This window comes from Ogataea philodendri (genome assembly GCF_020536065.1).
Source record: "Ogataea philodendri strain CBS6075 chromosome Unknown scaffold21, whole genome shotgun sequence".
NCBI lineage: Eukaryota > Fungi > Ascomycota > Pichiomycetes > Pichiales > Pichiaceae > Ogataea > Ogataea philodendri.
In genome coordinates this window covers 13,655-37,692 of record NW_025763804.1, presented here as the reverse complement: position 1 = coordinate 37,692, position 24,038 = coordinate 13,655, and the positions used below count along the sequence as shown (strand labels likewise).

The 24,038-nt window shown below is 49.2% G+C and overlaps 24 protein-coding genes across 24 annotated transcripts; 12 read left to right on the top strand and 12 right to left on the bottom strand.

Moving 5' to 3' along the window:
- Positions 1-224: 224 nt before the first annotated feature.
- Positions 225-1,352, top strand: OGAPHI_000502 (uncharacterized protein; the record flags this gene model as incomplete). Its single annotated transcript, XM_046206181.1, has 1 exon — positions 225-1,352. One exon carries the CDS (start codon positions 225-227, stop codon positions 1,350-1,352), a length of 1,128 nt encoding a protein of 375 aa, XP_046064578.1.
- Positions 1,353-1,419: 67 nt separating this feature from the next.
- OGAPHI_000499 (uncharacterized protein) lies at positions 1,420-3,300 on the top strand (the record flags this gene model as incomplete). The annotated part of the gene is made up of 1 exon (XM_046206148.1): positions 1,420-3,300. The coding sequence occupies one exon, from the start codon at positions 1,420-1,422 to the stop codon at positions 3,298-3,300; it is 1,881 nt and encodes a 626-aa protein (XP_046064575.1).
- Positions 1,938-2,189, bottom strand: OGAPHI_000501 (uncharacterized protein; the record flags this gene model as incomplete). The annotated part of the gene is made up of 1 exon (XM_046206170.1): positions 1,938-2,189. One exon carries the CDS (start codon positions 2,187-2,189, stop codon positions 1,938-1,940), a length of 252 nt encoding a protein of 83 aa, XP_046064577.1.
- On the bottom strand, positions 2,283-2,603 carry OGAPHI_000500 (uncharacterized protein; the record flags this gene model as incomplete). Its single annotated transcript, XM_046206159.1, has 1 exon — positions 2,283-2,603. The coding sequence occupies one exon, from the start codon at positions 2,601-2,603 to the stop codon at positions 2,283-2,285; it is 321 nt and encodes a 106-aa protein (XP_046064576.1).
- OGAPHI_000498 (uncharacterized protein) lies at positions 3,297-4,466 on the bottom strand (the record flags this gene model as incomplete). Its single annotated transcript, XM_046206137.1, has 1 exon — positions 3,297-4,466. The coding sequence occupies one exon, from the start codon at positions 4,464-4,466 to the stop codon at positions 3,297-3,299; it is 1,170 nt and encodes a 389-aa protein (XP_046064574.1).
- Positions 4,057-5,135, top strand: OGAPHI_000497 (uncharacterized protein; the record flags this gene model as incomplete). Its single annotated transcript, XM_046206124.1, has 3 exons — positions 4,057-4,103; positions 4,205-4,442; positions 4,554-5,135. 3 exons carry the CDS (start codon positions 4,057-4,059, stop codon positions 5,133-5,135), a joined length of 867 nt encoding a protein of 288 aa, XP_046064573.1.
- Positions 4,518-5,162, bottom strand: OGAPHI_000496 (uncharacterized protein; the record flags this gene model as incomplete). The annotated part of the gene is made up of 1 exon (XM_046206113.1): positions 4,518-5,162. The coding sequence occupies one exon, from the start codon at positions 5,160-5,162 to the stop codon at positions 4,518-4,520; it is 645 nt and encodes a 214-aa protein (XP_046064572.1).
- Positions 5,163-5,258: 96 nt separating this feature from the next.
- Positions 5,259-6,950, bottom strand: OGAPHI_000494 (uncharacterized protein; the record flags this gene model as incomplete). The annotated part of the gene is made up of 1 exon (XM_046206091.1): positions 5,259-6,950. The coding sequence occupies one exon, from the start codon at positions 6,948-6,950 to the stop codon at positions 5,259-5,261; it is 1,692 nt and encodes a 563-aa protein (XP_046064570.1).
- Positions 5,800-6,735, top strand: OGAPHI_000495 (uncharacterized protein; the record flags this gene model as incomplete). The annotated part of the gene is made up of 2 exons (XM_046206102.1): positions 5,800-6,161; positions 6,288-6,735. 2 exons carry the CDS (start codon positions 5,800-5,802, stop codon positions 6,733-6,735), a joined length of 810 nt encoding a protein of 269 aa, XP_046064571.1.
- An 80-nt stretch (positions 6,951-7,030) lies between the features above and the next one.
- OGAPHI_000492 (uncharacterized protein) lies at positions 7,031-8,782 on the top strand (the record flags this gene model as incomplete). The annotated part of the gene is made up of 1 exon (XM_046206069.1): positions 7,031-8,782. One exon carries the CDS (start codon positions 7,031-7,033, stop codon positions 8,780-8,782), a length of 1,752 nt encoding a protein of 583 aa, XP_046064568.1.
- Positions 7,423-8,748, bottom strand: OGAPHI_000493 (uncharacterized protein; the record flags this gene model as incomplete). Its single annotated transcript, XM_046206080.1, has 3 exons — positions 7,423-7,707; positions 7,786-8,347; positions 8,459-8,748. The coding sequence occupies 3 exons, from the start codon at positions 8,746-8,748 to the stop codon at positions 7,423-7,425; spliced, it is 1,137 nt and encodes a 378-aa protein (XP_046064569.1).
- Positions 8,783-8,813: 31 nt separating the features above from the next.
- On the bottom strand, positions 8,814-10,205 carry OGAPHI_000491 (uncharacterized protein; the record flags this gene model as incomplete). The annotated part of the gene is made up of 1 exon (XM_046206058.1): positions 8,814-10,205. The coding sequence occupies one exon, from the start codon at positions 10,203-10,205 to the stop codon at positions 8,814-8,816; it is 1,392 nt and encodes a 463-aa protein (XP_046064567.1).
- Positions 10,206-10,439: 234 nt separating this feature from the next.
- On the top strand, positions 10,440-10,964 carry OGAPHI_000490 (uncharacterized protein; the record flags this gene model as incomplete). Its single annotated transcript, XM_046206047.1, has 1 exon — positions 10,440-10,964. One exon carries the CDS (start codon positions 10,440-10,442, stop codon positions 10,962-10,964), a length of 525 nt encoding a protein of 174 aa, XP_046064566.1.
- A 310-nt stretch (positions 10,965-11,274) lies between these two features.
- Positions 11,275-13,032, top strand: OGAPHI_000489 (uncharacterized protein; the record flags this gene model as incomplete). Its single annotated transcript, XM_046206036.1, has 1 exon — positions 11,275-13,032. One exon carries the CDS (start codon positions 11,275-11,277, stop codon positions 13,030-13,032), a length of 1,758 nt encoding a protein of 585 aa, XP_046064565.1.
- Positions 13,033-13,128: 96 nt separating this feature from the next.
- On the top strand, positions 13,129-13,359 carry OGAPHI_000488 (uncharacterized protein; the record flags this gene model as incomplete). The annotated part of the gene is made up of 1 exon (XM_046206026.1): positions 13,129-13,359. One exon carries the CDS (start codon positions 13,129-13,131, stop codon positions 13,357-13,359), a length of 231 nt encoding a protein of 76 aa, XP_046064564.1.
- Positions 13,360-13,378: 19 nt separating this feature from the next.
- Positions 13,379-14,716, bottom strand: OGAPHI_000487 (uncharacterized protein; the record flags this gene model as incomplete). The annotated part of the gene is made up of 1 exon (XM_046206014.1): positions 13,379-14,716. The coding sequence occupies one exon, from the start codon at positions 14,714-14,716 to the stop codon at positions 13,379-13,381; it is 1,338 nt and encodes a 445-aa protein (XP_046064563.1).
- Positions 14,717-14,897: 181 nt separating this feature from the next.
- On the top strand, positions 14,898-18,734 carry OGAPHI_000486 (uncharacterized protein; the record flags this gene model as incomplete). Its single annotated transcript, XM_046206003.1, has 1 exon — positions 14,898-18,734. One exon carries the CDS (start codon positions 14,898-14,900, stop codon positions 18,732-18,734), a length of 3,837 nt encoding a protein of 1,278 aa, XP_046064562.1.
- OGAPHI_000485 (uncharacterized protein) lies at positions 18,700-20,463 on the bottom strand (the record flags this gene model as incomplete). Its single annotated transcript, XM_046205992.1, has 1 exon — positions 18,700-20,463. One exon carries the CDS (start codon positions 20,461-20,463, stop codon positions 18,700-18,702), a length of 1,764 nt encoding a protein of 587 aa, XP_046064561.1.
- A 52-nt stretch (positions 20,464-20,515) lies between these two features.
- Positions 20,516-21,052, bottom strand: OGAPHI_000484 (uncharacterized protein; the record flags this gene model as incomplete). Its single annotated transcript, XM_046205981.1, has 1 exon — positions 20,516-21,052. The coding sequence occupies one exon, from the start codon at positions 21,050-21,052 to the stop codon at positions 20,516-20,518; it is 537 nt and encodes a 178-aa protein (XP_046064560.1).
- On the top strand, positions 20,661-21,650 carry OGAPHI_000483 (uncharacterized protein; the record flags this gene model as incomplete). The annotated part of the gene is made up of 1 exon (XM_046205970.1): positions 20,661-21,650. The coding sequence occupies one exon, from the start codon at positions 20,661-20,663 to the stop codon at positions 21,648-21,650; it is 990 nt and encodes a 329-aa protein (XP_046064559.1).
- Positions 21,651-21,740: 90 nt separating this feature from the next.
- Positions 21,741-22,087, top strand: OGAPHI_000482 (uncharacterized protein; the record flags this gene model as incomplete). The annotated part of the gene is made up of 2 exons (XM_046205959.1): positions 21,741-21,745; positions 21,835-22,087. 2 exons carry the CDS (start codon positions 21,741-21,743, stop codon positions 22,085-22,087), a joined length of 258 nt encoding a protein of 85 aa, XP_046064558.1.
- A 71-nt stretch (positions 22,088-22,158) lies between these two features.
- Positions 22,159-22,644, bottom strand: OGAPHI_000481 (uncharacterized protein; the record flags this gene model as incomplete). The annotated part of the gene is made up of 2 exons (XM_046205948.1): positions 22,159-22,526; positions 22,626-22,644. 2 exons carry the CDS (start codon positions 22,642-22,644, stop codon positions 22,159-22,161), a joined length of 387 nt encoding a protein of 128 aa, XP_046064557.1.
- Positions 22,645-22,716: 72 nt separating this feature from the next.
- OGAPHI_000480 (uncharacterized protein) lies at positions 22,717-23,832 on the bottom strand (the record flags this gene model as incomplete). The annotated part of the gene is made up of 1 exon (XM_046205937.1): positions 22,717-23,832. One exon carries the CDS (start codon positions 23,830-23,832, stop codon positions 22,717-22,719), a length of 1,116 nt encoding a protein of 371 aa, XP_046064556.1.
- OGAPHI_000479 (uncharacterized protein) lies at positions 23,168-23,854 on the top strand (the record flags this gene model as incomplete). The annotated part of the gene is made up of 1 exon (XM_046205926.1): positions 23,168-23,854. One exon carries the CDS (start codon positions 23,168-23,170, stop codon positions 23,852-23,854), a length of 687 nt encoding a protein of 228 aa, XP_046064555.1.
- Between the last annotated feature and the right edge of the window lie 184 nt (positions 23,855-24,038).

Genomic DNA, 24,038 nt, shown 5'->3' with positions numbered 1-24,038 from the left:
GGCCAATTTGAAGCATGTACATGAAGCCACACCTTGGCTACTTTGTAACAGAATCTTATAAATAGCCATTGAGACCCCAAACACATTTGACACATTTGGGAATTTAAGTATATTTTCTACTTTAAATTCCGTACCATCAATTGTTCTTGCAGTTGACTCACTAACCTTGATCCTTCAGGTTTGATATATAGCCCAGCAAAAGTTTTAGATTACCGACCCAAAAGATGACTGGTTTGAACACTAAGCTTATCCATGGCGACGACGACACGTTCAACAGGGTGCCAGACATTATCCAGCCAATCAATGTTGCCTCTACATTCGAGTACAATTCAGATCCAGACAAGCTGGTGAAGGCTAAGGATCAAAAAATTTCTGAGGCCAGCGAGGTCCATCCCTTCTACTCGCGTATTTCTCACCCAAACTCACTCAAAGCTGAAGCTGTCCTGAGCACTGTTTTAGACGGACATGTCGTGGTTTACAATTCGGGCTTATCTGCCTTTTTTGGTGCATTGACCCACTTTAATCCAAAGGTTTTGGCTATTGGAAACGGATACCATGGATCTCACGGGGTGGCCAACCTGTTCACCAGACTCAATGGTCTAAAGCAAGTTTCGTTGGAGGAGTACGACAAGCTTGGTCCTGGAGACATTATTCATGTGGAGACCCCTGAAAACCCATACGGTACTGCCCACGATCTTAGTTTCTATGTTGCCGAGGCCCACAAGAGGGGTGCCATTGTCATTGCTGACGCCACTTTTGCTCCACCTCCTCTACAGAATCCGTTTGAGTTTGGCGTGGATCTGGTTCTACACTCCGGAACCAAGTATTTCGGTGGTCATTCCGATTTGCTTGCGGGTGTTCTCGTTACCAAAGATATCAAAGTCAAACACGCATTGATTGGCGACAGATCCTACTTGGGAACCAATATCTCAAACCTGGACAGCTACTTGTTGCTGAGATCTCTCAGAACTTTCGAGATCCGGGTCTTGAAGCAGAGCAGCAACGCTGAAAAGATTGTGCAATACTTATCTGCTAACAAGGACAAATATCCTGTCCTCAAAAACATCTTCCACTCGTCTTTGCAAAAGGAGGCTTTTGTCTCCAAACAGCTGAAGCATCACGGTCCAGTGTTTGCCATTGAGTTGACCTCTTCAGACTCTGCCAAGAGACTTCCTTCCAAGCTGAAATATTTCCATCACGCTACTTCCCTTGGAGGTGTTGAGTCGATCATCGAGTGGCGTGCAATGTCTGACCCTGGAATAAGCGAGACTATCTTGCGTATCAGTGTTGGAATTGAGGACGTGGAGGATCTCATTGCCGACTTGGACCACGGTCTATCTAGCTTCAACTAAGGGTTTACACGATTACATAATCAATACTAAATAATTAGTTTTCCCCTAAAAAGTAAACATATTGACAATGTCCGAAGAGACGACTCCAGAGCCACAGGCGACGTCGACCGCTAACGCGACGCCTGTGAAGAGCTCTCAGAGCAGAAAGGCAGCGAAACAGACGGCCGAGAAGCTGCTCCTATCGTTTGCTGAAAAGAAAACCGAGTCGGAGTACGAAGAAGAGCCAGGCAATGATCGCGTTATACTGGACGAGGTTCCTGTGAAAAAAGAGACGCGGGGCCGCAAGCCGAAGAATTGGGTTCCACCTGAAGGGTACACGCCGAAAAAGAGCAAGCCCACACCGAAAAAGCGGAGTGTCATAAACGACGAATTTTACCACCGGCTCGAAGACGAGTATTTCCAGGAAATCACGCCGCTGGTCTCCAATCCGTGGCGTCAAAAGGCTGGGGTCAAATCCAGTCACCAAGGAGAGACCAAAATATTCCATTTCCATGCTCTAAATGAATCGTATGCTCGGAAATTTCAGCTGGGACGAGATCTAATGGCTCCTAACGTGTTCCACACTAATGACAGGTTGCTTAGCAGCTACCAGTTTGCACCATTGGATTGGTTTCCAGACTCAATCACAAGACCAATTGAGCATCCAATATCGGCCGACGAAGCACACTCGCGTGTTTCTTTAACCCAACCTGTGAGTTTCGCATTTGACAACAACGAACCAAAGCCATTGAGAGCAGGAGGTGTTGCCCAATATCCAACGAACAATCTGTACCGCCAGGGATTTGTGGTAAACACTGGGGGGCTGCCACTGGTGAGCTCCTTCCTGAATAAACCCATCAACGGGAAATACTATCTGTTTGTGTCGGTTATTGCCAGCTCAGAGACAAACAACTCGGTGCGCAAGGAGCTGTCTCTTGGCCAACCGGAGATCTATGACGCGGCAATTGAAGTCTTTGAGATCGATCTTGGCGGCAACGTGACCTCATTGAAAAAAACACTGGTGATTCCATTTGGAGCTGTCATTTCGTTTAGATGGCTCCTGTGCTCCAATCCCGAGGAAAGTCTTCTTACCTGCGTGTGCAAAGACGGTATTTTGCGCATATTGCGAGTGAATGCGCAGTTTCTCGATTCTCCAGACGTGGCCATGCTGACGGCTCCCTCAGTCACGATCAATATCCCCGACTTCGAGATATTGTCGTGCGACTGGACCTCGTCTTCGTCGCTGGTGCTGGGTCTCACCGATGGCCACATCGCAGAGGTGGATATCAAGGATCCGGAACACCCGTTCTACGTTGTGGGCCTCGATATTGCGAACATAGCTTCCATCACCTCTACTTACTCCGACGCACTATACGAGGCAACCTCGCGCATAATTCTTGTCTCGGCAACCAACTGCTACAACTACCTGATCGATCTTGACAACCTACGCGTGATTGCGGAGTCCCAGAAGTCTCGTATCCCCTGCTTCCAGATCCAGTACTCTGCTCTGCTTGACGGGTTTGTGGTTGCAGATTCAACAAAAACACCCAAGTTTGTGAGTAAGAAAGACGTTCAGAGCAACATTGGATTGCACCTGTGGGACGAGAACCAGGTGTTCTCCATAGCAGTTTCGGACTACACGCCTTTCCTGGTTTCTGGCTATGTTAATGGCACTGTTCGCTTGTACAACGTGATCAGAAAGGTGCACAGTTCTGCAAAACTCAAGGTTTCACCTGCTTCTGCAAAGCTCTTCAAGATGGATATCAACAAGGACGAGTTCCGACTGGACCTGAGCTACCAAGTGTCGTCCGATTCGAAGGACGTGGAAAGCCACTCAATATACGACAACAGGATTAACGTGACGAGCTGTGCTCTTGCAAACACTCCAGCGTGCTCCGGGTTACTGGCGGCGTCGTACGCCAACGGCTTGGTGGTGATTGAAAGAATCATGAGCGCAGAGTCTATTTAGTATACAGGGAATAGCGGGTCTATTTTCTGGGACCACTGGTTAAGACCGCCAATCACATCAACTGTGTTTTCATAACCAATTTTCTTCAGGTGTTTCACGGCGAGTTGGGAATCGTTGCCAAAACGGCAGATCACGTACACTGGCGTGGATTTCGGAACTTCCAGAGTTTCGAGCCGCCTTAGCGCATTAAGCGGAATATTAACGGAATTTGGCAGATGCACAATGGAAAACTGTTCCTTAGCGCGAACATCAACCACGAACGGCTCTTTCAGCTCGGCAAAACGTTCCACGGGGATGCGCTCGTCTGCGGAAAGTACATTGTACTCCATCTTGCCACACCACACGGCATAGTCCAACTCGTTCTGCACAACGTGTTTGGTGATTTCCCGAGTTGCAGGGTTGCAAACGCGGCATTTCGCAGATCTCCCGCGCATCTTGAACGTTCTCAGACTCTGCAACGGGTTGTATCCGTTGTACATGCTCAAAAACGGCTGGAACTCGGCCCCCTCTGTGTGGTAGTAGCCAGAGATGATCTTGATGGCTTCCAGTGACATCATGACCCCAACAAGACCGATCACCGGGCCCAGAACACCACCGTCACTGCAAGCCGTGACCGAGCTTGGCGGCGGTGGGGTGGGATAGAAACAACGGTAGCATGGCCCAACGTTGTCAAAGTTCAATATCGACAGTTGGCCCTCTGTCTTGAGCCCAGACCCAGAAACAACCGTCAGTCCAAGCAATACAGCGGTGTCATTGATGAGGTACCTTGTTGCCGGCGTATCTGTGCAGTCGAGAACCAGATCGTATTGCTCAAAGATGTCAAAACTGTTATCTGTGCTTAAAGCTGTTGGATAAGTGACGATCTCCACCAATGGGTTTATTTTCTGCAACTGTTGCTTTGCAGACTCGCACTTGAGCATCCCCACCGTTTCTGTGGAGTGGAGGATCTGACGGTGGAGGTTGGAAACGTCAACGGTGTCCGGGTCCACAATGCCTATGGTGCCTATACCTGCTCCAACAAGATACTGCAGGGCGGGACATCCGAGTCCACCAGCACCAACTACAAGCACACGGCTGGACTTGAGACGCAACTGGCTGTCGAGCCCAAACTCAGACACAATGAGCTGGCGGCCGTATCGCGTGTACTCGTTCAACGACAAGGACATGAATAAATAGTGAAATAAATTTTTAGATGCTGCACAGCCTTATTAAACATACTAAACCACCTTCTGCTTGACGAAGAAGGTCTTGAGGTAGGTGAGTTGCCAGGCGCACGTGGCGACAAGCACAACCACCTGGAGAATGGTCCACTTGACGGTACGGTAATTGACGGACTCGGACACGTCTCTGAAAGCGGCCTCTCTTTCTCTAAAAAGACTCTGTTCTCTGCGGATCTCTTGCAGCTTCTTGACGAGCTCGTTAGATTTCTGGGTGAGGAAGTTGATGTCGCCTGTTCTCTTGGAGTCGACGAGTGGCTTGGCATCACCGATGACCAGGTCGAAGAAGACTCTGTGTCTTGCTCTCTTGGACCAGTCGGTGTGTCTAGGGGTCAAACAGAATTTGTGCTCACCGGAGTCGTAGGAGGTGAAGGTGAACTGGCCAGTTGGGGCGTTCTTTTGCGAAACAACACGGTGGTTGTTATCGAACGTCTCGTCCACAGTGATTTCTATTTTCAGGTTGTCGGCCGGCACATAGTCCTCTTGCTTAGAGTTCCATTCGTACGCCTCGTATTTGCCCACGGCAATGGTATCTTTTGGCAATTCTTCGTAGAAACATTTTGTTTCGTCCGTGTCAATGTAGAAATGCAGCGCTTGGGCCACGTTGGCGGCAATTAGCGCTGGAATCAAACTCCCCAGTTTCATGTCAACGCGTAAAAATAGATGTTTTTCGACAAAAAAAAAACAAGTTGCACGGGATTTTAAAGTGGGACCGAAATTTTGGCTTTTTTATTAGTGCTTCTATTTACGACGCTTGATCTTGGCAACCAAATCGCCCAGTTTTTCTGTTTTCGAGCCTCCTTCCTTACGGGCACGCTTCTTCATTAATTTCTCCATGGTAGACGTTCTCTTGAACTCTGAGTGTGTAGGATCAATTGCAAACGCGTGGTCCTCGAAGATCTCGTTGAAACGAGTATCGTTCTCCTCCAAGTCAACACCAGCAGTCTCCTCCTCGACGGCCTTGCCCTTCTTCTTCTTCTCCTTACGCTTCTTCTTCTCCTCCTTCAACATCTGCTTCATGTCGAAATGCTCGTGCTCCTTCTCTTCGTCCATCATCAGCAGCTCCAGCTCGGCCTTGCTCTTTTCGTCCTGCTCGTGCTTCTTCTGCTTGACAGCCTGTTTGGCCGCCCTCTTCTCCTCCTCGGTCGCCTTCTTCAACTCCTTCACCTTTTCCTTTCTCTTCTTGCGCCTCTCCTTTTCCTTTCTCTTGATCTTGTCGATCGTACTCTCCTCGGTAGCGTCAGTCTTTTCCTCAGAAAGACCAGGGTTGAACGACACCTCCATGTCCACGTCGTCCTCCTTCGACTCCAACGCACCAGCAACAAGACTCTTGTACTTAGCAGCGGCCTCGTGGTCGCTCTCCTCCGAGTCAGAAGCAAGATACGCCTTGAAGTCCATGTCGTCGATCTCTTTCTGCGAAAACGCTCTTGAGGCCATAGTCACTCGCTCCGCAGGAGTCTCGTCCCAAGTTAGCTTGACCTTCGAGTGCTGCAACGCGTCTGTGGTGAACGCATTTGGTCTGTACTTGGCAGGGATCTTCAGACACTCGTCGCGTGGGGCGTCGTCAAACGTCATGTCTTCGGGAACATACCGAAGATCGAAATGGTTCGCCGTCGACTCATACTCTGTGCCGTCACAGCTCTCGTAGATCGCACGCGAGGTGGCCACAGAGTCGCATTTCACAATCGCATAGTAGTATCTGAGCCGCTGGAGCTGGTACAGCCGCAGAGCTTTCGAGTTGTAGTCTGTTCCGTCGTCTTCCTCGTACAGTTTCTTGGCAGCCTTGGCCATGTCCAGCTCGTCGTCGTCGTCCGAGTCGCTCTCCACCTTCTTTGATTTGAAAAGCTCTTTTGGCGGACCCTCGATCTCCTCCTGCTGCATTCGCTGCTTGCCGTATTCGGAAGGATATATCGAAACAGACAGAATCTTTCCGTCTTTTGGAACAAACCCAATAAAGGTAGCAAACAAGTCTGCGGACGTTATATGGTCCCAGTCGAGATTCACCACTGCAAACGTACTTGTAGGCTCTCCTTCTGGAACGCCCTCCTGGGCCTCCTCGTCATCCTCCTCGTCTTCGCTGACAACCTCGCTGTCGCTGTCACTCTCCTCGGACTCGGAGTCCTCAGAAACCAGTCCTCTGGCCCGGTCGAGAACGCTCGTAGTGGTGTCGCTGGCCTCACTCTCACTCTCGCTCTCACTTTCGTCCTCCTTCTTGTAGTACTTTTCGAAATCAGACTTCTTGTCCTCCTTGACCTTGCGTCCAAACTTGTCCAGCTTCTTCTTCTTGCCCATCTTGAGCTCATCTTTCGAGAACCGGTCATCCACAGCAACCTTCAGGTCCTTGCGTTTTGGCACCTTGAACCGCGGGTCGCTGTAAACCTTGGCGAACCGCGGATCTTGCGTGACAACCTCTTTCTTCTTGTCTTTAGACATGGGGCTAAATTTTTCTGAAATATTTTTTTCTGTCAAACTAGATCACGTTACAGTAAATTGTTATCAAATATATCAGGCAAATGGGCCAGACTACCAGCACCGAGTCTGACGGCGAGGTGAAATACACCAATGGCAAGCTCTCGCGCGCCGAGCTGGACCATCTGTTTGTGCGCGAGGCCACACGGCTCTTCAAGCCCATTGAACTGATGTCTCTGCGCTCAAACCTGGGGCTCCAGGAATTGCAAGGCTCCAAGCTCGTCACAAGGTCCCAGCTGGTTAATGTCTTGAAACTCGTCCAGACACCCGCCACAGACGACTTTCTGGATTGTCTGCACTTCATTGCCAAGTTCCCCAACTACCGTGACTCCTCAGACCTCACAGTTGCTGGTCTGATTAAGGCACTCACCATTTTGGACTCGGACAAGTTTGTGGACTTGTTTGGTAATAACCGGCGCTACTTTCTCATGCAGATTTACCTTGCGTTGAGTTTTGGCGCCCAGCTGGACGAGCCTAGTGAAAAGTCGGAAAAATCACAGCCCGTTGAGGACCCAATCGATGTGGTGTACTCCAACGATAAGCTGCAATGGATTCTTATTCCGCAGGTGCAATCGTTTGACGGGCTTGGGGTCTCCAAATACCAGCTATCTGCGCCGAAGTTCCTGCGTTTCATCGCCTTTCTGCTCTTCGTCTCCCCCGTTAGCTTGTCCTTGAACCCAACGTTACCGTTATCCGAACAATTTGAGTCTGACGACCAAAACTGGTACAAATACGAACAACGAGCCATGAACTTGCTGCGATCGTTTGATCTGGACCTGTCCAAGTCGAACTACCATACAAGGAAGATCCCGTTCAACGCTTTCGAACGAATAATAGGAACGTCTCTTGCAAACGGCTCCATGCCCCACTTGCTCGATCCGCTCCACCATATCCTGGACTCGCTCTTATACACCACGCCGGTGGCCCTCCGCCGTCTGGACTTTTCAGAGTCGCGGATCCTCACCCATTCCATGCTCGCAGAGCTTGCCACCATCCTGCCCCCAGATCTGGTGTACCAGCGGCTTCGCAAACTATTTGTGGGGGCAGAGTCCGGGTTCAGCATGCGGTCCATGGAGTCCAAAGTGTTCAAGTGGAATGCGCCAACAATCCTCCTGGTGTCGGGTAAAACCATCCAGATCCAGCCGTCGTCAGAGCCAGCTCCCCAAAATAAAAAATACACAGCTTTCATGTCTGAGTACCCGCGTTTCCACGCATCCCACGCGGACTCTCCAAAATTGCCTGCCCCAGACAGCGACCAGTGCGTGTTTATGGTGTACATGGAACGGCCGTGGAGAATCAGCAACGGCGAGTGCTTTGGCGACGAACACTGTTTTATTGCACAGCTGTCGCCGCGACAGATCCTGTTCCCGTCGTCGAACAACGCCCAGAATTTCGCATATTTCAACACTCTCGGCGGCGGACTGGGATTCGGAAGCAAACCGCCGCTCGTGAAGAACAACGTCCGGATATACAGACCGGGAGAGGTGTCGCTCACCATTGAAGCTGGTATGGAGATTGCCAGTTTCCGGCACCTGGCCATTCCTGGCACGTACCGGACAGGGTCCGTGTTTTCATCAACAGTGCCCGAGTTTGAACACAGCTTCGAGATCACCAATCTGGAGGTCTGGGGATGTGGATCCGAAAAAGAGCTGGCGGAGCAGAAAAAACTCTGGGAATGGGAGAACAGAGAAGCAGAGGCACGAAAGAAGCTCAATTCCATGAACTGGGAGGACGGAAAGGCTCTTTTGGAGATGGCCGGCATGATCGACACCAAAAGAAGCGGCGGAAGTGTCTAACTTTATGGGAATTAGGGACGTTCTATACATGTTATTTATGGGTCTTTTTGGTCAATTTCTTCTTGACATGCTTTTTCATCTTGGTTTTCCGTTTTTCTCGAGCAGCTTCCTTGGCAAGCTTCTTGCGTTCCTTCTTGGCGTCCTTGTCCTCGAACTTCTTCCCCTTTGGAGAGTCATCGTCGTCATCGTCGTCAGAGTCGTCAGAATCGTCATCAGATTCTTCCTCTTCTTCCTCCTCATCCTCATCCTCTTCTGCTTCCTCCGGCTCCTCCTTCACAAGGTCTCTCAGAGTATCCACCTGCCCGGTCCTGAACTTGTCGAAATCGCGCTCCTCCAGATGGTTCAGCGAGCTAACCAGATGCAGCGACCGGAACACAGCGTCCTCCTGGTCGTCATCGCTCTTATGAGGCAATATATTCAGATATTTCTCCAAGAGCTCGAAATCCTCCGGCTCCTCCATCACAGCCTGTCTGTCCTCCTTGTTCGGAATCAGCTCCGTCATCAGACTCGTCCAGGTATCGATCACAAACCGGAAAATCAGTCTTTCAGGGAAAACATTAATCTTCTTGATCCGTGAAAAGAAATCGTTCACGTTCTTAATGTCCATGCGCAAAAAGTCCATGGACATCTGATGGTCCGGCTCCACCGACTGCGAAACGTCAAATATGTACAGCTCGCCCTGGTGGACAATCGTGTTGTACTCACTCAGATCGGCGTGCACTAGACGGCACTTCTGGTACAGCCATCTCATATAAATCAGCATTTTGATGTAAAAGGATGCAATTTCGTCGTCGTCTTTGAACTCGTAGTCCTTCAGTTTAGGAGACGGCCACCCGTCACCTTTACTAAGATATTCCATCACCAACACGTGCGACTTGAGATCGACCGGCTCTGGAGACGGTATGCCAACAGAGTGCAATCTTTTCAGGTTTCTAAACTCTTTCTCGGCCCATAGCCGCACCATCTTGCGCGGGTTTGACTGGTTCTTTGTGTTTCTGAACCGAAATTCACCGTCAACATACCTTTCCCGGTCCTTGAACACCAAAATAGACGTCTTGTAGATCTTCACGGCGTACTCTTTACCTGTGTCTGCATTAATAGCAAAATAGACGTTTGCTTCCTTTCCCGTAGATATGCACCCATTGATCTCGGTGATGGTTCCATTTTTGAACAGTTTTGATAAGAATCGCAATGTACGTGGATCCAACACCTGCTCCACGGTGGCACGCTCTGCTTTGTCCCTGGTTATTCTATGCTTGATATGGTCAACCTTGATATTGGCTCCATACTTGTCTAGAAGAGCTGTTTTTTCTCGCAAAACGTGGTTAGCAACGTTCTTCCGTGCAGAAGTGTTGTTTCCCCCATCGTCAGAGCTGTAATCCGAGTCGGAAAGACTCAAATCGTCCAAATCTGGATGGCTCATTATACTCTCTTAAATGTCTGAATTTTTTTTTTTTCGCTGCCCGAATTCTGTCTGACAGCAGAATTTTTATTTACCTGATTTATTATCATCAACTAAATGGCTCTTGTGAAAAGCCTTCCGCAAGTACGTTGCCGCCCGCCGTGCGCCACGCCAATACTAACCGCCTAGACCTTTGTGGGGTTCCCACTCTACGTTGGAGTGGAGCTGATCCTGCTATACGCCGTGATTAACAAGATGTGTGGCGTATACGGATTGCTCTCCTTTTTAACGGGACATCCGATCGATGCGGTTCAATGGCTTTACTACCTGTCGTCCACGGCAATCATGGTGTTGTACATCCAGGGGTACCGGAAAGTGCAAAACCCGAACATCAACCTTTTTTCGCTTGTGACATTTGTGTATCTGATCGACACCGTTGTTGGGTTCCTCTACACTGCATATTTTGCCCAACAGTGGTTCACCGAACAGGATGACGGCAGCACCGCCCAACTGGTGGCTCGTGCAGTCACCGAGGAGCTGTCGTCGCAGTCTGCATCCGAGGCTTACGAACTTTTCGTCACCGTTGCTTTGACACTGGTGACCAGTATTTTAAGACTCTATTTTACGTTGATCATGCTGTCATTTTTCAAAGAGATGCGTCTGGCGTCGAAATTCGACGCCCGTTTCCGCATCACCACTTCCACATCGTCATCGCAATGGTCGCAGCTCGTTGCAAAACTACAGATCCAGTCTTGCAAGCTACTCAATAAAATTGTTTAAATAGGCTTGGGCGATACTACCCCTCGAGCATAATAGCTCTATGCAATATATAATACGGAGTACAGCCTACTTGTTTCAGGCACACAAATGCTTTCTGAAACTTGAACGAGTTTCGTCTATCAAGTGTCATTTTTCTCGCTCGCAGGTGCCAATGGGCCAAATCCCACTCATTCAGCTCTGTGTCTCAGTAAATTGAGGACCGGAAAAAGTTCGGCAAAAGGTTTTCGTTTTTTAAAAAGAATAGATTCACCGCTATCGCAAACTCGCTTTTTCTGGAACCCTTGGCCTTCCATCTTTGAATGCTACCAACATGTTGTCAGAAGAACCAGTTTTAGAGCCCAAACCGGACGACAGCAAGGAGGTTCGGGAAAAGGAACAGAAAAACTCAAACACTTCCTTCATCCACAAGCTATATGCTATGCTCGAGGACCACGACCTGGATCACTTGATTTGGTGGCATTCCAACCAGACATCGTTCTACGTGTTACCCTCGGAAGAGTTCACCAGAGTTCTGAGCAATTATTTCAAACACGCAAATGTGGCCTCGTTTATCCGTCAACTCAACATGTATGGGTTCCATAAAGTCAACGACAACTTCAACAACGAAACACTGACAACCACACCTCCGCCTTCAGAACAGGCTGGCTCCAGAAAAGGCTCGAATTCCTCAAATAATTCCTCGTTTGTTTGGGAGTTCAAACACTCGTCTGATTGGTTTAGACAAGGGAATGTGGAAGGACTCACTCAAATCAAGCGTAGATCGTTCAAAAACGTCACTTCCCAGAAAGAAGTCCACAACATCAAGGTTCCTCCCATTGAGGGCGCCCCTGAGCCCCAAAACTACGTCCCGTATAGATATCAGCCAAACAGTCCTGGAGACATGAACGATACTACAGTTCAGGAAGAGATGGACATGAAGTCACGAATGACAAACTCCTATCTCCAACAGCAGATGAGCACCTCTGTTCCGAAGACAGACGCAAAATACATGGAGGTGGCAGCCCAATATAGCGAGCTGCTTCGCTCCTACGACATGCTGAATTATCGCTACGAGATCGTCAAAGAAGACCTCACAAAGACCAACTACGATTGTGTTTCGCTTATAGATGTTTTGAGAGACGTTGTTGGATTGGTGCCTAAGGACCCGGTCAACGAACAAGTCACCTCCAAAGTGCTTACCGAGCTGGAAAAGTTCAAAACCAACGTTTTGCAGCGCTGTGCAGCAAGAGACATGGCGTTCAAGCAGCTGAGTAACGGACCGGGATACTACGGCGACTCTGGCATGTTGTATTCAGAACCTCCAAGCTCATTGGCCGGCCCAATGCCTACTCCACACGTCTCGATCTCTCACTCGCACCAGCCGGTGGGACGCAACCTTTCTGCGTCCTCGTTCCACCCATACGAACCGTCTCAGATGCCGTACAAGGACATCAGATACAGTGTATCGTCCAACAGATCCAGAAACCTGTCTGTTTTCGACCCGTTGCAACCTGCTACCCCAGCACTCATCCCAGCTGGCCATCCTCCGCAGGGACCTGAGCAGTCGCCCGCAGTGCTGAACCAAGCTCACGAGGGAGAGCTTCAACCGATTCATCGCGACTCGAACGTGATGATGCCATTTTCCGGGTCTCCAGGTCCTCCAAGACGCTCGTCGCCCGGCCTGGGCAACCCACCAGTGATGCTCCAGTCTTTGAGCACTGTTCAGACGGACACTCTCAAGACCAGATCGTCGTCCACGAACTCACTGCCGTACTTGCACAATGCGACCTCGTCTCCAACGAACAATCTCAGAAGAGCAGGCTCGAACCCGACCCCACCAACCATCAGCGACGAAAAGCGAGGCAGCCAGGGCTACTCGCTGGCCAACCCGCCACGGTCGCTTCCCCAGATCAATACGCCTCCGGTGCACGAGCCACAACGGAATAACTCGACCGCATCGACTGGCCCCACCAATCCTTCCTCTACTGCTGTTTTTTCCCTTTTGAATCCGTCCAAGAGCCATCCCGAAGACCAGAAAAGAGATCTGGACCAAGCGGACGAAAACGTGAAGCGCGCCCGCAGCCAATGACCTGCCGGGCCCAATGTATATTACTGTTACGTAGTTCCCAAGGACAGCTTGCACCGCCCTAAATTATTTTCGAATAAATATAAACAACTCTTTTCCATGAACCATCAGAAGATCGCTGCCCGCCACAAACGGGTGCTCAGATCCCGCAAGCCGCTCAAGTACAAGCAGAAGAACATCGACCTCCTACTATACCTGAACTATCTGCGGTTCATGAACGCTCTGATCAAGAAAGCCAACGAGGCTGCCGAGCAGGACGCGAGCTCAGGAATATTGGACCGCCATTTACAGGACGCCCAGCTGGAGTTTATGAAACGGTTCAGAGGCTAAGGTTTTCATTAATGTACATTCATTCATAAAAGAAATTGTTTATGTGCGGTTGCTTCAGGATGTCAATGTTCTGCAGTGCCACATCAGGGCTCTCTTTGAACTGCACAAACAGACCTTGCAACTGAGCCGTGCTCACGTACGGCAGCTCGAGCTGTTTCAGCTTGGCCAAGAACTCGTCTGCCTTGTCCTCCGCGTCAGGGAAGAACCGCAGGAACATGCGCTTGATCTGGTAGTCTGACGCGTTGTCGATCAGCACCTTATAGTCGATTCTGCCCGGTCTGAGCAGCGCAGGGTCCAGTTTCTGAGGGTGGTTGGTGGTCATGAACGTGAGAATCTCGTCCGCCGAGGCGACTCCGTCGATCGCGTTCAACAGGCCACTGAACGTGACTCCTGCAACGTACCCCTGCTCTCTATTCTGTTCACGCTTGTTGAATGCCGCGTCGATGTCCTCGAGCAGCAGAATCGTGCGCTCCGGAATGTTGTTCATCAAGTATGCCAATCTGTCGTCGGTCAGGTTCGGTTCACTGATGTTCATTATGGCAATGTTATAGTCAAGCTCTCCGGCCAATGCCTGGATAAAACTGGTCTTTCCCGACCCTGGAGGCCCATAAAGCAAATACCCCCGTCTATAAGGAATACCTCTATCGTGGTACCATTTTCCAGACTGTAAGAATTCTTTAACATCGTTGACAATTGATTCCTTGACTCCTTCGTCCAGAACCACCGACTGCATCAATCGCTTCTTCCGGGGCTGTCCAAACGGCCGCCAGTCCTGGCCCCACGACTTGAAGATCACGGTCTTTCCCTCGGCTAGCTTCATGGCCATGGCACGAGCCTCGTCCAGAATCGACGCCAGCAGAAACTTGTCTTTGAACAGTGTAGTGAGCGTGATGGTTTCCATCGGTATTCCCGAGTTGTGCACTCTTTCAGATCGTTCGCGCTTCACGTAAAACCATGCACCATTATACTTGAGCCAATGATTACCGGGTCCGGGCACGAACGTGAACCCTGTGGAGATAGACCCGTTAGGGTGCTGGACAAACTTGGTCTGGACGCTCAAATGTCGAGACGAGGTTTTTTTGTAGTTGGACATCCAATGTAGAAACCAGTCGTAAGATTTATCACTGCTTCTGAGCTCCAGGTCGACAAGCATTCGACGGTAAGCCAAACTTGCAAGCGATGAGACCGATTTCCGCAGAATAGCCAGTGAGCCACCAAGTATCATTAGTCCTCCACCGGCGGCGAAATAAGGGTTGGAGGTGACTGCCGCGGGAAGGAAGTCAAAATCTAGCTTGGAAGGGCTCCGTGAAGGAGCACCGGTCTCCGTGGGGATGTCAGCAGGAACCGGAGACGTCATATATCACGAGAGAGTTCAAGTTGAAAAATTCCAGAGCTCAATATTCTTTTCGACACCTCACACCGGCAAGTCGTATCAGTATTACAAACTTGTTTAAATATCCCATTCTTAAAGCAAACGGGTCAGTTGTGCTGATTGTTGAGCAATTGTTGTTTTTAAGCATTTGATCACGATAGAGAACATGATTTCCGAATCTGATCCGCCTCCCGACTATTCGGAGTCGGGAAACATACCAACCAAATCCACCGAATTAGACGAGCTGTATCCCACTGGACCACAGAAAGGCGACGAGTTTTCTGCTTTGCGGGACGAGGAGCTGATTGTTGCTGACGACGAGCTCGACTCGGACATTAGCGACAACGAGCCTCCTTATCCAAACGCGGTTCCTCCGTATTTGGAGGAGATTCCTCCCCGTCTAGTTAGAGATACTTATAATTTCAACGAGTCTAAGTTCTTCAAGACCAGTGAGCGAATCCTGGACGATCTGAGGAACGATCCGTTCTTCTTTTTGAGTGGATTCGATTTTGAACAACGACTAGGCGAGGGAATTTTGAATGAAGACACCGTTTACTATGCCGAGAGGCTAAATGGATTTATTAAGAACTCCGCTAAAAAGTACCAGGCTCAGATCCCTGTTTCCGCATTTGATCCGCTGAACATCGCCAAGCCTTCGGAGTTAGATGACGGACGGAAGCTCTGGACCATCAACGGGATCATCACCCCGTCACCTCAATTGACCATATGCAAGCACCCACTTTTCCACTTCAGAATCAAAATCAAAGGCAAAGGAAATACAATGCACGTCAAACACAAGTTTTACAGCTTTGGAGACAACCAGCTGCTAGAAAGCGATAGAAATGACCTGCTCTTGGACATTGCGAGAATCAAGTCATACACAGCAAACGCCTCGGATCCTGAACAGTCATACAACAACCAAGTTCTTCTCAACTCCATTCCAACCGTGATTGATTCTGCAAACTACATTTGCGAGGTAACAGGAACAATTCTAAGAATTGAGGTCTATCCTTCCATCATGAACTACGACGATTTGAAGCATTTTGAAAAGGAAGAAATAGAGCTCAGATTCTCCTCGTTCATATCACAGTTACCTGCCGAAGCGGCAGACCGTCTCAACGTCCCGTCTACCCTCGAATGTCTCAATACTCTATTCAAAGTGCTTAAGGGACCCCTCACGAATCTAGATACAGACGATATCAAAACTTTGAAACCCAACAACTCTCCTGTTTTGAGGCTTCATCTGCATCTTGATCTACTTCCAGCAAAACTATTCTTCCGGGTTATAAACGAGGAACTTCAGCCACCGCGGTTTTCGGATCTTGGAGAATTTAAACAGGTTGGTTACGATTACTATTTGAGAGTTCTGACCGAAGTGTTGTATCTTGGATCAATCTTCTCGCCGACTTCGGAGTTTTTCAAGCAAAAGACTACTTTTCCTACAGACATGCACCCGGTTTTCCGCATTTTGAACGAGCCCGATTTATCTAGCCAGCTCCAGTACTGGGACAAGTTCCAATATGTGACCGCTTTGACTACGCTGAGTGTATGTCCATACTATTCTGATAAACTGATCATTGACTGTTACAATACAATGACAAGTATCAATCCAGATAGTACACCTGAGCTGTTTGATGCATTGACCTACTGTGCAACCTCAAGACAAGGAAATGACTTGGCCATGTTCGTGGCCACTTTGAGGTCAAGAGGAGTGGTTGGATTTTTGGAGCTCAAGAGCTGCTTCCAAAAATTCGGATTTGACATTACAAACCCAGAAGTTGCAGAGCATTTGACCGACGAGCAGCTCATCACAGCATACAAGAACAATTTGATTGTCAGTGGAAGTAAGTACGAACGGTCCACATTTAGAGAAGCGTTGGAAAAAGTTGGAAAGTTCCGAGAAAGTGTGAAGATTCGTGAGTTTTTGGAAACCGAGCCATTCTTTGACATTTCAGAAGCTTATGAAACTTTGGAGACAGATCCATCTGTTGATGATGATGTTTTGATCACTGCTTTCCAACTGAAGGCAGAAGAGTCGTCTTACTACTCTTCCCTATACTCACGTGCATTGATGACAATTGCTCTTCAGCGGAAGAGTTTGATGCTTGTGAGCTACATTTACTCCAATCTTCCACAGTTTTCTCATTTTAATCCATCTGTGGAGGAGGCCTACCGTTTCATTGGTTGCGATCCTTATGCTGACGACTCGTCCGTGGTTCGGATTTTCCAGGAAAGAGCAGCCAAGGAGGTCAATATCGACTTCTATGAACTATGGATCTGTTTGAAAACTATTGGCGAGACCAAGAAATCCAAGCTCATCGAAGGCTTTCTGAGCTCAGGTGTTTTAGATTCGAGATTGCTTTCGATCGAAAAGACACCGGCAGGGCTGAACAATATTGGAAACACATGCTACCTCAACTCTTTGCTTCAGTATTATTTTGTCATTGAGCCGTTGAGATCGCTAATTTTGGACTTCAATAAGACATTTGCAAACACTAACATCGAAACGGACACAAATTACCAGGTGAGAAGAATTGGTGGCAGAACCATCGGATACAAAGAAACGGAAAGATCTTATCAATTTATGTATCAGTTGAGAGATCTCTATGATAAACTTATTCATGAAGATTCGAGATGTGTTCAGCCAACCAGAGAACTTGCCTATCTTGCATTCAGTCCAATCAGCGATGAAGTCGAGTTTGATGATGGGAAAAAGGAGGATGATGTTCAGATGGAAGACGCCGAGCCGAGAACAGAAGTTCAAACCCATGGGGAAGTCAAGGTGGAGCTTGTCGAGTCGGCTCCAACAGCAGAGACTAACAAAGTGACAGAGCCTGAAGAAACTAAGATGGAGGTTGACGAGCCTGTCGAGGAGACTCTAGACTCACCAGGCTTCCAGACTGCAGCTACAGCCAAAATCAGCGCCGACCAGATCGAGAACGCTTTAGAGATTGGTCGTCAACAGGATGTCACCGAATGCATTGAGAATGTTCTCATTCAGATCGAGAGCGCTCTGGAGCCAAGCAAATTGGATTCGGACAACGAACAGATGGATATTGTGAAAGAGCTGTTTTATGGAAAGACCAAGCAAACTCTTGTTCCTGTTGATCCGAAGACCAAAGAGGAGGTCGAGTCTGCTACACCACGGACAAAAGAGGAGAGATTCCTGAACTTGATTGTCAACATTGGTGACCATCCAAAGGATATTTACGATGCCTTGGACACCTATTTCACTGAGGATTTGCTGCAGCTCGATAATGAAGAGGTGAAGCGGTCATTGACAATTACTCAGTTGCCAAACATTTTACAGATTCAAATTCAGAGAGTCCAATTTGACAGAGAGAGACTCATTCCTGTCAAATCCATTGAACCACTTCCATTTGAAGAGAACCTTTATATGGACCGGTACATGGAGACGACGGACCAAGATCTCATCTCAAGAAGAAAGGAGGTGTTTATGTGGAAACATGAGATTTCTGAGCTCCAGGAGCGTAGACGCAAGTTGTCTCAGCCAAACGAACACGGACTGCCTTTGAGAGACGCACTTGAGTCTACTCGTCAGTTTTTGCAGTCCCAAGCACTCAATGATATCGGGCTACTAATTGACTCCAACGTTGTGGAGGTTTTAACTGAGCAGATCGAAAAGATCGACAAGGAGCTCGCCGAGATCAAGAGCGAGATCGAGAGACTTCAGTCGTTAATCTCCGGACAATTCAAGCATCTCACCAAAATCGGCTACTCTGTCTTTGCCATCTTTATCCACAGAGGACAGGCATCTTACGGTCATTATTGGATTTATATTAGAGATCCAAAGTCGAACCTTTACAGAAAGTACAACGACGAGATTGTGAGCGAGGTGACTCTCGAAGAAGTATTGAATTTTAGCGAGAACAACAGTGCAACTCCATACTATCTCGTTTTTGTGAAAAACGAGTTATTGGACGTCATTCAGCCATTGAAGAGAGAGGTTAAACCGCGTGGGTCTGCTGACCAGACTCAATAACGTTCATCAAAGCATGGTCGATATCTTTGATGATATCTTCATAGTCCTCGCATCCAATACTGAATCTGAGCAGGTTGCTGTTTGTTGATGGATTGATAAAGTTGGCGTTCACAGCGGTCAACTCGACCACGGTTTCACCACCTTCTATGTTTGGGTTGTTGCTCAAGAAGTTGAACTTTGTGAGGATGGTTTGTGCGAGTTCTTGCGAAGCCAGTTCGATAGCAAGCACGGGGTTGAAATAGCCGTTCAGCTGTTCTTTGACAAACTCGTCCATTTGCAAAGAGGAATGATGGATTTTCGTGATGACAGAGGAATACTTGTCGAGATTAGCACGCAGAAATCCGACGATCTTTTCTGTGTTTTGGCACTGAGTGAGAATTCTCATCTTGTACGTTCTTAACGACCGCAGCAGAAGAAACGAGTCGAAGTTTGCGATGGTGGTTCCCAAGGAGTGTCTTTCGTTGTGGAGATTGGCCTTGTCGGATTTCTTCCTACTGACAACAAATCCTGCACCCAGATCAGACACTCCGGCGAGATACTTGACTGCGGAGTACACGACGTAGTCTGCGCCGTGCTTGAAGGGGAACTGCAATGGTGGTGGGGCGAGTGTGGAGTCCACGATCAGGAAACAGTGTTTTTCGTGTGCTATTCTGGCAAACTTGGCAATGTCGAGCAGGTATCCTTCTGGGTTCATTGGAGTTTCTAAGAGAATGACCGAATTAGGAGTGAGCTGGTCGGTTTCCTCGAGAGTGAGTTTCTGCAGCCCTGTGAGCTTCGATAGCAGTTTGATCACGCGATGGGTTCCCTGGTAGCCGGAATTATTGATGCAGATTCTAGACGGGTTGAGATAGGACAGAATTCCCATGATAGCAGAGGTTCCAGAGTTGTATATTGTAGCATAACCTTCTGTGATATTTTCAAAGATCTTTTCGACCTTCTCCGAATTGGGGTGCGAGCCCTTAGAGTGCGTGAAGTTCTCCAAGACGTATGTTTTGCGTGGCTGGTGGTTGACCAGCGGATTTTGGAACGTTGGGTAGTATGGAAGATTATCTGCTGGCCGGGGCAGGATCTGCGGGACAGGCTGCACACTGACCTCGTCCAAGCGCTCTGGCGGGTTGACCGGCTGCGGTAGCGGCGTCGGCGTCATGCTGTTGAGGAAGTTGTCAAAGTTATCGTCGGAATGGATAAGTCTGGTGTTGAAACCGACAAGCTGGTTATTGAAGATCTCGTCGTAATTGATGGCGAGCGGGGGGTCCTGTGCGGGTTCCGGCACCGGATCGGGCGAGAGCGTCTTCTGCTTGGAGCTGTTGAGCAACAGGTTGCGTTTCTTGAACGCATAGAGCCAGCCCTTGCTGAACCGGAAATCTTCTGTCGGATACCCAAATTCCACCATATATTTGATGAAGAGGCCGGAAATGAGTCTGTCGGTGATCGGTTCCCCCGCGGCGGCCAGGTGCTCGAGCTCCTTCTCGACGGCCTTGGTGACGTCGGGGAACTTCATCTGCGGCTTACGGCGGTACTGTTCGTAATTGGGGTTGTTGTTAAGCTCTGCACGGAGCTCGTTCTCCTTCACAGACCAGGTAGAGAGAGTGGCCTGTGAGATGCCGAACTGGGCGAGCTGCCGGAAATGGTCGAGCACCTCTTTCTGGGACCGGGCCGGCGGGCCGTGCAGATAGTCCAGCACCTGGATCTTCTGTTTCAGAGTGGCCCTTGGTAATCGTTCAGCCATTTGCACCAGCAGAATATTCTGTGCACAGCCGTGGAATTTTTGCTAGGTGCGCCTAGTCGTGCGCGTGGCCCGAAAATCCCTTGGGCTTTTTCAAAAGAGACAACAAATCGTCCTTTACTGTGTTGAGCAGTTGAGTTTTTTCCGTACTCCCAAGACAGGACGTGGTAATAAGGCATTTCGCATAACTGAGCAAAACAATGTCGTCGGGACTTTCAAGACGGCGGGGCAAACAGTCGACCGCTGCAGAAGACACCTCAGGAACTTTTGAGGAGGCCGGAGAACACAAGATTGCGTACGATCCTAATGACGTTGCCGACTCGAGCAAGAACAGCCAGGTGCCGGTGCTGACTCTGATGGAGGAGGTGTTGCTTATTGGATTGAAAGACAAAGAGGGATACTTGTCGTTTTGGAATGACAATATTTCGTACGCCCTGAGAGGGCTAATTATCCTGGAGCTGGCCTTCCGGGGCAAGATTCGGATGGTGAACGACCCAGCCAGAAAGCGGTTTGAGTTCCCGGACCGGCTGATCGAGTGCTGCGACGGATCGCTTACAGGAGAGACCTTGTTGGACGAGGCCTTGAAACTCATCAAAAACGACACGCAACACCTTAGTGTTTCGAACTGGATCGACCTGCTTTCTGGTGAGACGTGGAACCTGATGAAGATCAACTACCAGCTCAAACAGGTCAGAGAGAGACTCGCCAAGGGACTCGTGGACAAGGGAGTCCTGAAAACCGAAAGAAAGAACTTTTTACTATTCGACATGGCCACGCATCCTATCCAAGACCCTACTCCCAAGAGAAATGTAACATCACGGATTCTGGCCCTGCTCACAAACAGAAACTTTATTCTCGAGTACGACGAGAAGTACTTCCCACAATCGGTCAAGTACAAGTACCTTAGAACCATCTGTCTGGTTACCGGGTGCTGTGCTGCCAACGTGTTAGAAAACATACTCATGGACCTCAACTTTGACAGCAGAGACAACGCTTTTATTCGAGCCGACGAGATCCTCAACCAATTCAGCGAGTATCCGTTTGTCGATAAAGGGTCTTCTGTAGGAGTTGGAATGAACCTGTTTACGGAGATTAATAAGGAGATCGACACCGATCAGCCTGGTGATCTTGTGTTGGAGGTTGTTGCCGCGGTCGTGAGCGTGTTCAGCAAGATGGATTCCATCATCTAAGCTATTGGTAGCATATATAATAGATTAGTAAGAAAACTTGGCCGATAATTATATTTGGTGGAAAAAAGTTATACCATCATTATTCAAGTTATGGAGTATTTAGTTATCGTTTACGACAAGCCTGGAGCCGTAAGTGCCAATTGCTTTCTCTAGCTAACATTCTACAGGACCGGTTATCTGTTAGAGGCGAACACCTCGCCAACATCCCGAACGGGTTTGCTAACGGAGTCACCAACTGCGGCGCCATTTTCACAGACGAGACAAAAACTAAGTTTGCCGGCTCGTCCTATAACATCGTGGCCAACTCCAGAGACGAGGTGATCGAGTTCCTCAAGTCCGACCCTTACTACAAGGCCGGCATCTGGTCGTTGGACGACGTTCTGATCTACCCGTACGGTTGTGCAGGCAGAACCGCCAAGGACATCATCAAGCCTTAGCTGGTGTTACCCGTGTCTGGCATTAGCTACCACTACATATTGCTAAGGTTCCAAATTATTCATTGTATGTCCTAATATCCTAATCCAATCAAGTAGTCTGCCAATTGCTCCACAATCTTGGCTGCCTCACCGGCCTGCACACCGGCAGGGTAGTGTGCAATCAAGATGGCCTGCTTGGTCTTGACACAGAGCACGCCCTCTGCGTCGTGCTTACCATAGATCGATCTTGGATCTGCGCGAATGCACACGTTCTTCTGGCCCTGGATGTGCAGACCAGACGCGTACAGCTGCGAAGGGTCAGAGAACCCTTTGACCAGCTCCTGGATCTCGTTTGGCTGCAATTGGAAGTTGTTGGAGGTGGCCCACAACGAAGAACCGTCAGCTCCATAAATAGAAGCCTTGTCCAGCTTCTGGGTGGCAAGCAAGTTGTCGGTGTATGCTGATTGGTTAGTTTGCTGTCGAATTCAACGTTTTGCTCAATTACTTACCGTTCCAAGACATCGTTTAGTAGATTCGCCTTAGTGTCTTTATTATTTACCTGTTTGAAAATTAAACATACGGAAAACCTCTGGTGTTTTTGCCAGGGGAAATGGGGAGTTACCCGGCCGCCAGTAAAATAGTACATGCAACTAGTCCTCGTCGTCGTCCAGAACAACACGCCGTTTCTTCCGCGAAACAGTGCCCTCGTCGTCGTCGTCATCGTCGTCCCCAGCAGGCTCCGCAGAACCCTTGTACAGCGCCTCGCCCGCGCGCTTCACGCTCCGCAGCTTCTCGGCAGCCTGGTCCAGCTCGTCGTCGTCCAGCCCGGAGTCTTGCTCGTTGTCGCTGACCACAAAGTCGTCCTTCTCGTTGTACTCGTTGTCGTCCTCGTCCTCATCGTCCTCGCCAGCGTCAATCGAGTGTACCACGCTCGTGGTTCGGGATTCCCGCTCCTGGCGTTCTTCTTCCTGGGCCAGCTTTGCGAGCTGTTTCCGTCTGGCCTTCTCTATTTCTCTCTGCGCTTTCTCCACCTCTCTGGCCTTCAGCTCTGGGTCCTCTGTCGTCACTATTGTGTTGATCTTCTTTGATTTCTTGTACCGCATGTTGGATTGCAGCGTGTTGGCCAGAATCTTGTGTGCTCTGGAACTTGTCGACGATGGCAGCACCTGGATCGATCTGTCCAACTCCTGCACAGGAACATACAGGTCGCCTTGCTCTATCACCAACAAATCGTCCTCGTTCTTCTTGACTCGTATATCAAAGTACTCCTCGCCAATCTTCAACGACATGGAGCCGTCCTCCCATTCCACAATGGACGAGTTCGACTGCTTGTACAGCTCGTCCGAAGCGGTCTTGGCATATCTCCATCTGATCGTGTTTTGGATCTCCAGTTTCTTGAACTCGAGCGAGTCTTGTAACTCCTTGTTGGTGCTGGTTTTGTGCGAGTCCTGCACAAACTCCTTAAGCCCCGACTCAAACGTTGCTGGTGCAAACGGCTCCGGGTCGACAAACAGGTACCGAGGCAAATTGAATCCAATCGCACCACCCTCCGGCACGTGCGACCGCGGGTGTCTTGGGAACGAAACCTCCAGCTGGGTGGGCTGGTACTCTTCTTCGGCCACCTCTTCGTCGTCGTCGTCATCGATCTTGGTTTCTTCAGCGACATCGACGCCGGTCGCCTCGGCTGCGTCGCTCTCGTCGCCAAAAAGGTCGTCAACGGCTTCCGCGGGCGAGTCCCCGGTCTTCTCCAACTCCTCGCTGCTCATGAACAAAATAAAAGGCTTGTGATTTTTTTTGTCAAGTGGGTGCAGGTTATGTGCCCGGAAAAGTGGAAGCAGAGACGGAGTGCACATGGTGGGAGCAGCAGTCGTGGGGACAGAACTTCGTGGGTGGTGATCCTGGTCACTACCTAACCGGTCTCCACACCTCAAAGTCCACCATAGCCACCTATATTAAGCTCCTTGCTGTAACC